The sequence below is a fragment of the Mus pahari genome, chromosome 2 (assembly GCF_900095145.1).
Source record: "Mus pahari chromosome 2, PAHARI_EIJ_v1.1, whole genome shotgun sequence".
NCBI classification, from domain to species: Eukaryota; Metazoa; Chordata; class Mammalia; order Rodentia; family Muridae; genus Mus; species Mus pahari.
Genome location: NC_034591.1, coordinates 104,788,933 through 104,798,661, shown reverse-complemented (window position 1 = coordinate 104,798,661; position 9,729 = coordinate 104,788,933). Strand labels below are relative to the sequence as shown.

The window sequence follows — 9,729 nt, the reverse complement described above, 5'->3', positions numbered from 1 at the left end:
GTCTAGTGATCTTACCTGCCACACCTTGTGGAGTCTCCAGACTGATTTTCAGGATGGGTGGTTGGGTGCACCTTGCTGTCCAGCCTGGTCTGGAGAAAGGAGCCTGACTAAGACCTTTCCTCTTGTTCTGGGCCCTCTGAAGTAGAAGCAGTCGGAGACTGGGCTACATCTCTGCCAAGGGCAACAGTGACTTTGGCACTCTGTCCTGACCAACAGATGGGGTCATGCTGAGGAGGAGTCACACCCTGCCTTTCACGGAAGATGGAAGGTCTCGGGGTTAACATCCTTGCTGGAGGAAGACAGGAAGAAGCAGCGCTGTGGTTCTTATTGGGCCCAGATTGCTTGCCACTCTGTTCCATAACATGGCAGATGCTCAGGCAACGAGTATCAGAATCAGCTGCCTGACCCAAGCGCCCATAAGCCGGTAGCTCACCAAGATGACCTGAAGTCATTTCTAGTCACCACAGGGGATTCTTTGCTGATGGAGCTTTCGCATGTCTGGCTGTTAGCCTGTCTTCCAAGGACCAAGAGGCTGAGAGGACCTGCTTCTCCTTCCAAACCCAGCTGTGGGATAGTTTATCTGATAGTGTGGCTTGGTGCAAGTTGTTACTTTTCTCAAGGCTCCAGTTTCTACAAATGTAGGATCTGATTGGTCCAGTGGTATCCCTGGAAGCCCTAAGGAAACCTCATCAGGCACAGCATAGGACCCTGGAGGCCAAGAGTCCCTGGCTTTTAGAAGGCACACATCTCAGGGAGAAGTAATACCTGCTTAGGGCAAGAAGTGACATAACCCACTGTGCCCACTAGATGCCAAATCCAGACTTAGGCCTGCCTGAGGTTGGCCACTTCAATACTTCAGTACCTTCCCCCAAGGGTTCAGGTGTAAATCTGTCTGTCCTCAGGATTCTCTGATGCCTCTGGCCACACCATAGGAACGCTACGGGCAAACTTGAGTAATAGTTGGTGCAGTCCTGGACTTGGGAGTGGGAAAACAGGTCGGAGCCCATAGGGCTTTTTCTAAGCTCTGAGTTCTCTCCTAAGTGTGACTAGAGCTAGGTCTGGGCTGAGTTCTGGGTCCAGAGTATGCACCTGCCAACCTCTGAGGGCCACCCAAGCTCCACTCAGAACCTGTCGTTTGCACACAGGGGCCTTGGTACAGTGGGTCCTGCCAGCCTTCTCTTAGGGTCTGAGAGCACGGTAGACACTTGCTACCCTCACCCTCACCCTCACCATCAGATGCTTTAGATAAGTGCTCGACACAGCTGCTGGCTCTGTTATCCTCTGACTTGGCTGCTGTCTACAGCCACGTGGCTCTACCAGCTGCTGAACAGCTCACACTCTTGATGTAGAATGGGCTTCTCCAAGCCAGGAGCTCCTGTTCCAAGCCTGAGCTGGATCCCTGTGCCTGAGGCATAACCACTTGCCCTGGCACTGACCCTTCAGATGTTCCCACTAGCTTCAGGGTAGGAGGCCCAGGTCCCATGCTGCCCAGGGGTGTGGTCTCAGGAGGGTCCTGATATGTAACAAAGACTCAGCTTAAAGTAGTGCTTTGGACTCAGTCACTGGGTCCACACAGGCCCCTGATAGCTGTCTTCAGCTGTGACATAGGGCCTGGCAGGGTGCTCTGTCCTGCCTCCATTCCAGATGGATCTGTCTGGTTCCTGCCACACCCTGTCTGTTGCTTGGAGCTCTCTGCACATGAATGTCCTTCTGTGCCTGCTCTCACACAGGGTTTCCATAGTAGATTCAAAGAAGAATTTCTCTGTCTCTCTGTTTCTGTCTCTGTCTCTCTCTCTGTAGGCCAGGCTGGCCTGGAACCCACAAAGATCTACCTGTCTGTATCTCCCAGATGCTGGAATTGAAAGCATGTGCCACTATGCCAGGGAGAAGTTGGTTTCTTATGATAATAAGTATGTTTGCTGAATTAGAGGAAGTGCCAGGGACCTGTTTATCAAGGGGCCATGAGAGACATGGTTGGTGGAAGAGGGGCCATAGCTGGCTGTGAGGCACAGGAGCAGGAAGAGTGTGTGTCAGCCTTGCTCATGTGACTTCAGGCCTAAGGCTCGAAGTGGCAGTCAGCCAGGGACTTGTTCAAAACCCGGACTCTCAGGCTCCACCTCAGATTCTTTTCTAATTCGCCTTCATTTACTTTCTTCATTTTTATTATTTTTGAAAGGTTTATTTATTTTGTTTTTGTGTTGTAAGTGTCCATGTACAGGGAATTGAATCCAGGTCCTCTGCAAGAGCAACAATTTCTTAAAAGCGCTGAACCATCCCTTGACACCCCTCCCCCATTTTATTTTTTTATTTGTGTATTTTGACTGCACATATGTCCATGCATCATGTATGTGGAGTGTCCCTGGAGGCCAAAGAGGGTGTAGGATCTCCTGGGACGACTGAGACACCATGTGGCTGCTGGAACTTGGGTCCTCTGGAAGAGCAGCCAGTTTTTCTTTCTTTCTCTCTCTCTCTCTCTCTCTCTCTCTCTCTCTCTCTCTCTCTCTCTCTCTCCTTTTTCATTCATCCTTTTCTGTGTACAGCTATTTCTGATTACAGTTCCCCTTCCCCACCTCCTCCATATCCTCCTTGCTTCCCCACCCATCCAAATCCATGCCCTTTCTCTCTCTTATTATAATACAAACAGGAATTTAAATAAACAACAGTAACAACAATAATAAATAAAAACTAGAATAGGACAAGACAAACAGAAAAAAAGGAAAAAGTGCAAGAAACATACAGATGCTGAGAGATACACAGAAAACCCAGAAAAACAAAACAGGAAACAATAATAATATATAAGCAAGAAAAATCTGTAAGGTTAAAAGAGAAAGCTATCCAGACAAAGCATTGTGAAACAAAAATCCTCCAGCAATACTTCTGAGTTCCTGCTGTATTGGCCATCTACCGCTGGGGCTGGGATGGGCCCTGAAGCGTGCTTTGTATACCCAGTGACACTCTGTTGGAAAACACTAATTTTTCCTTTTTGAGTTAGTTATCAGTTGGGGATGGCTTCTGAGGTAGGGATGGGAACTCATGTCCACTTGGGACCCATCAGGCTTAGACCTGTGCAGACCCTGAGAGTTTTCGTGCAATTCTTAGATTAAGAGGGATATGAGGGCAGCAGGCAGAGCTGGACCCCACAACAGCAGGAAGTCCTCAGGACACATAATCCTCCAGGCTGTGCCACACCGAGGCTCACCCATATGACTGTGGTAACCTGTGGGCTGCATTCCATGGGTTCTAAAGCCATTGGTCATTCCTCACGCATGGCCCTCGACACCTCCTGATCTTCTGGCTCTTATGTCCTTCCCACCCGTTCTTTTGCAGTGTTCCCGAGTCCTGGGAGGATTGGTGCTGACATCTCAGCTAGGGCTGAGCGTTCATAGACACTTAGTTTCAGCATTCGGACTGGCTATGAGTCTCCACATTGACTGCTGTTCATTGCAAAAGGAAACGTCTCTGACCAATCCATTCACCCCAGGTTCTCCAGTCACTCAGAATTTTATTTTTTACATGTTTATGTTATTTATTGAATGGATGTTTCAATCCTAATGTTTTTGCTTCAGTAAGAGGAGGGGCTTAGAAATTACCTGAAAGTCCTGGGAAAGGTGTGCTGTAGAAGTGACCTCCATGAAGTATTTCATCCAAACACTGGCATGTGTCACGCACAGAAGTACATGGCTGAATCTTTCACTAAGACCTGAATGCTCACCATTAATAGATGAATATAAAGCCATGTAGCAGGCATGGTGCAATGGAGCATTCCTTAGGAATAAAACTGAGGGGCCGGAGAGATGGCTCAGCGGTTAAGAGCTCTGGCTGCTCTTCCAGAGGTCCTGAGTTCAATTCCCAGTTGTGGCTTACAACCATCTGTAATGGGATCTGATGTCCTTTTCTGGTATGCAGGTGTATGTGCAGATAGAGCACTCATACATAAAATAAATAAATAGATCTTTAAAAAAGAATAAAGCCATGGAACACTGGTTCCCCGATGGAGGAGCTAGAGAAAGTACCCAAGGAGCTGAAGGGGTCTGCAACCCTATAGGTGGAACAACAATATGAACTAACCAGTACCCCCAGAGCTCGAGTCTCTAGCTGCATATGTAGCAGAAGATGGCCTAGTCAGCCATCATTGGGAAGAGAGGCTCCTTGGTCTTGCAAACTTTATATGCCTCAGTACAGGGGAATACCAGGGCCAAGAAGTGGGAGTTGGTGGGTAGGGCAGGGAGAGGGTATAGGGAACTTTTGGGATAGCATTTGAAATGTAAATAAAGAAAATATCTAATAAAAAATAAACATTTAAGAAAAAAGAATAAAACTGAAACAATTATAGTATATTATAAAATTACACATTATATTATAAAACGTAATAACTGAGCAGAATGTGGTAGTCACCTCTAACTCCATCACTGAAGGGGCCAGGAAGATGAAAATTTCAAAGCCTGCATGAACTACATAGTAAGTTTGAGGCCAGCATTGGCGACTGGAGAACAAAAACAATAGCCAAATACATGTAAACCATATAGACACAGTTCCACTTACACCATCAAGGAAAAGATTTAAATGTTATAAATTATAATTATATGCATTTTTGGGAGAGAGCTTGGCAGGGGATTCAGCCTGGATTAGTAATAAATAGTGTTTGGGGTGTAGGAGTGGGGTAGTATATTCTCTTTAGTTTTCTCTATTTTCTGACCTATTGATTATGATAATGAGTACATATAAGTTAAGAAAGCTGATAGAACTATTCCTTTTTAGAAAGAAAAGAAAATAGGAATAAAGGTGCTTATGATCTCAGCAACACAGTTCAGAAAGAATACCAGAAAACCCCGCAGCACTGTGCCCAGGGACTCTCCTGTCACTTGGTACTAGTTTACTTTTGGAGGAAATGTATTCTTTGTAGACTTGGAAAAGAAGAAGGCTTAGAAATCTGTTAACCCTGCTGTCTTTGGCTAAAGGAGCGTCACTGTTTGTGCATCTCCATTCTACAGTCGGATCGTTCAAACAGTCAAGGCTCACAATTCTGGCATCTGATTAGGGCCCTGTGCTGTGTTCTGACACGGTGGAGGGCGCTACGTGATAAGAGAGGAGTTGAGGAGACCTCATCTCAGAGGTTATGCTTAATGCTGTCATGAAGACAAATCGGAGGGACAAACATTAACTTCATAGCGGGAACTTATAGAGACACATTATTTTTTAAACAATTTTCCATGGTGCTAGAGTTTGAATCCAATGCCTTATACATTCTAGGTGTCTTAGGAGTTCTATGCTGTGGAGAGAAACCATGGCCACCAAGCTCTTATAAAGGACAGCATTTCATTGGGGCTGGCTTACAGTTTTAGAAGTTTAATCCACTCATGTCTTGGTGGGAAACATGGCACCACACAGGCAGATGTGGTGCTGGAGAAGGAGCTGAGAGTTCTACATCAGGATGGGCAGACAGCAGGAAGAGACAGTGAGCTGCTAGGCCTGGCTTGAACTTCTAAAACCTCAAAACCTAGAGACACAATTCCTCCAACAAGGCCACACCTCCCAATAATGTCACTCCCTATAAGCCGATGGGGGCCATTTTCTTTCAAACTGCCTCCCTAGGTAAGCTTTTCTACTACTGGTCTGCATTCCCAGCCACCGCTGTTTTTATTTAAAAATTATTTTTAAGGGCTGGAAAGATGGCTCAGTGGTTAAGAGCACTGACTGCTCTTCCAGGGGTCCTGAGTTCAATTCCCAGCAACCACATGGTGGCTCACAACCATCTGTAATGGGATCAGATGCCCTCTTCTGGTGTGTCTGAAGACAGCTACAGTGTACTCATAATAAATGAAATAAATAAATAAATATAAAAAATTACTTTTAAAATGTTAAAAAGTATCTTATATGTATGGGTATTTGGGCTACATGTATGCCTATGCACACGTATGTGTGCCTAGTGCCTTCTGAGGCCAGAAGGTGTCAGGTCCCCTCAACTAGAGTTTTAGATGGTCCTGAGCTGACACAGGGTAACTGGGAATTGAACCTGGGTCCTCTGGAAGAGTCTGAGGTGGGTACTGCTCCTTTCTTGATTGGGAAAGCAGAGACAGGTGTGTGTTCCAGTACCTCCTGTGCAGGCACACCTTCAGTGCTTACATTCCTCTCATTCGACTCCTCTTCCCAAATGTTCCAACACTCTCTAGAGTGCCACACACTGGGACCCAAGCCTCCGGTCCACCAGCCTTTTGGAGACTTTCAAGATCCACACTGTACCACCTGGTCTGTGGTGAAATTCCAGACTTGCCTCTGGGACCCTTGGGGAATCAAACCCCGACTCCTACCTCACGAGGCTAAGGGCAGCTGGCAGGCTCCCACTGGATAGAGCCAGCTTGGCTGGTAGGGTGAAGGCCTATATGTGCACACCAGAGCGCCAGGGGGAGGGGTAGAATTTGGGGGCAGGAGGATTGTCATCCCCCCCCCAACCAATGATGGGGCCAGGGACTGAAAGTCCCTGGGATCTGCATGTGCTCAGAAGACTTAGGCTGAGATGGAGTCTCAGCCCGGCACTCACAGGGAGCCCCCTGCCTCAGCCTCCTGAATGGGTATTGGAACACACACCCCGTCTCTGCTTCCCCGACCAAGAAGGGAACAGTACCCACCCCAGGCTCTTCCGGAGGAGCCAGGTTCAATTCTCGCTGCCCTGCTGCTGGGATTAAAGGCGTGTGTCAGGCTTCCGGAGCTCTTGATGAACCACTTCTGGCTAGTGAAAGGGTCATGGTGGTCCATCTGTCAGAGGCTTGGGGTCCATATCCCCCTCTATGCTAGGAAAGACTCCTTGCTGACAAGATACCTGAGAATGTGTGAGGAGTTTCCTTAGGCCCAGGAATAGATGCCAGAGTTCATTGTTGTTACATGTGCCCGTGGAATGGCTGATTTCTAACACAGGCAAGGTCTCACACTGTGTTCTGGCTTAAGCTGGAACTCACTACATAGCCCAGGCTGGCCGTGAATTTTGTTTCCATAGTGCTGGGATTACAGGTATAGCCCCCATGCCCTGCTCTTTTTAAAGTGATTTGATTACTGATGCTTAAAGAACACATGGTCAGGACCTGTACTGCTCGAGGCTAGGGGGCACTTTCTACTCAGTGGCATTGCCCTGAGCCCCTTTGAGTGAAGCCCAGGTTGCCTAGTTGTCACAGCCCCCACCACTCCCCATTGTCTCTTCCCTGAGCTTCTGGTTCAAGTTCTTTACTGAGTCCTGTGAGCCAGGGTCCTGTTGTATACTTGCCCCCCATTGGACTTTCTGGTGGAACCTGACTCACATGCCCACCATGGCTGGCACGGTTCTTAGCTCATAGGTAACTATGGAACTTCTACAAGTTCTGAGAGAGAGAGGAAGGGGAGGGGGGAGGGGAGAAGCAGGGAGCCATTCCCCCCCCCCCCTGCTCCATGCCTCCCCATGCTGCAAAGAAAGCTCAGAGACCACCTGGGGAAAAGCACCATGCAGCTGCCCCTCACCCCCGATCTCCACTTCACTCTGCCCCACTCACTGCTCTGCCCAGTGACCTTGTGTGGAGCCTGGATGGGAACTGAAGGCCTGTGTGGGGAGGCTCAGGATGTCCAGAGATTACAGGATTGGTATGACTGGCTGGGAAGCCTCCAGGAGAGAGTAGCCTCAGTGCCGGGTTAAGACAGAGTGAACCCCGGTTTCTAGAAGAAGTCAGACTTAAGAAAATGGCTATTTTGAGGTCATACAGAAAGGCTATGCAGAAGGTTTATTGTTTTTAAAGTTACATTTATGTATTTATTTGTGTGTGTGCACAGCAAGGCTGTGGAGGTGAGATTTAGTTCTCCCCTGGGGATCAAACCCAGGTCTTTAGACTGGAAAGCAAGTGTCTTTGCTCATGAGGTGACCTCAGCCTGCCCCCTGTAGGCTTTTGATGGCATGGGCTGACTGGGGCCAATGCTTCTGGGGACCTGGCTCAGGTCTGGACTCTCCCTGGTTTTATGGGCGAGGCTCAGTTCTGGGACTCTGTAAATGTGTTCAGTAGACCTGCCAGCAGAATCAGGCCCAGCACAGCCACGGCCACTAGTGACACATCCCACCACACCCCTGGATAGGCCCAGGATGGTGGCAGCTTCCAGCCACAGTTGCCCAGCTCATACCCTGTCAGCTTGCCCAGCGGGTGTTTGGTGGCCAAGTCAGGGCTGGCACAGTACACATGCAGCAGGGCCTCGGGCATGCGATCCTCCAGCCAGAGGCGTAGGTAGGTGAGGCTGCAGTCGCAGTGCCAGGGGTTGTGTGTCACATCCAGGTCCCGCAGCTGAGGCAAGTGGTCGAAGGCACCTGGTGGCACTGAACGCAGGCTATTGTTGGCTAGCAGGAGCTGGCGAGTGTGTGCTGGGAGCACAGGCAGGGTTGTGAGGCCTTGCCCCTCACAGTTCACCTTTAACCCCATGGTTTCCAAGGACTGGCAGGTACAAGGCCTGGGGCAAGCCTGAGTATCTGTGGTCGCAGGCCAGAGCAGAATCAGTAGCCACCAGGTAGTCATCCAGGAGGCAGGCTGTGGCAGAGCAATGAGATAAACGCTTGTCAGCCTGTGCCAGGATACCTGTGCTGGACAGGGTATAGACCTTTTCTCCAGGACTCAGCAGGGTGTTGGGTACAGCCCAGGAAGGGTGGTAGAGAGGGACAGGGCCTTCCTGGTCTCTGGCAGAGATCCAAGCCTCTGCTTCAGATCGGGAAGCAGGGGACTGACTGTTAAGGGACTCCAGTCTTTGTCCCTGGCCACAGAGAACAGGAAAGGTCTTTCTGGACTGTACCCAGTCCTTTGCCTGAGCCGGGAGTCAGGCCAGGGAACGCGTTCGCCACCGTGGCCACTCTCCCATGATGCCTGATTCATAGAAACCTTTAGGGCTCACAGGGTGGCAGCGCTGACGGGGAACTCATAGACCTGTCTTGAGAGCCACTCCTCTAGGCTAAGGCCCAGAACTGGGAAAGGGAGGCCCAGAGAGGGAAAACACTTGCCCAGCGTCACCCAGAAGCCCATGGCAAAGTCCAGAGTCAGGAAAGTGTCTCATGGCCATCTGGGTCTGCCTGGCTTACAGCCCTTTCTCCTGGCTTAGGGCTAGGGGCCGTTTCCTCCATCTGCTCTCCCACCGGGTCCCACCTCATATCAGGCTTCTGGGTGCTCACCGAGTGACTCGTGAATCTTGATTCAGCCAAGTTGCTGGTTGACAACTTAGAGCAAATGATCACCCACTTTCTGTCTTTTAGCAGAGATCGTCCAGGGAGAGACAGACGTGTCCCCTCTCTTTCTGCCAGCTCAGCTGGAGTGGACACCAGGCAGGAGGTCATGCTGAAAATAAGGAGACTGCTTACCTGTGAGGCCTTGGCTGGGGCACATCTTTTGTGGACTGGTACCATCCTGGTTGAGGCTGCGGTGGTGGTGTGTGTGTGAGCTGTGGGAGCCAACAGTGTGGCTGACAGTGTGGCTTGACAGGAGGAAGGAAATGGTGAAAATAGCCTGGCTTATCCCCTAAGGACAGCCCCGAGGGCCTGTCAGGGCCAGGAGGCACCCAGGGTCCTAGGGCCTTGGACATAGAACTGCAGACCAACCCCACCTTAAGGGAGGAGTACCTCTGTACCACAAGCAGCCTGTGGTCTTGTGTGATGGGTCATTGGGCCAATCAAGGTGCCCCTTGCCTGGTGCTAGTAGTTGGGGAGGGCTTCCTGGAGGAGGAGAAGAGTGATGGCTGGCT

General features: G+C 49.7%; 1 protein-coding gene across 1 annotated transcript; it reads right to left on the bottom strand.

The window, feature by feature from the left end:
- Positions 1-7,749: 7,749 nt before the first annotated feature.
- On the bottom strand, positions 7,750-9,447 carry Gp9 (glycoprotein IX platelet). Its single transcript, XM_021191872.2, has 2 exons — positions 9,350-9,447; positions 7,750-8,531 (listed from the first exon to the last, which is right to left on the bottom strand). The coding sequence occupies exons 1-2, from the start codon at positions 9,392-9,394 to the stop codon at positions 7,986-7,988; spliced, it is 591 nt and encodes a 196-aa protein (XP_021047531.2). The 5' UTR covers positions 9,395-9,447; the 3' UTR covers positions 7,750-7,985.
- Positions 9,448-9,729: the final 282 nt, after the last annotated feature.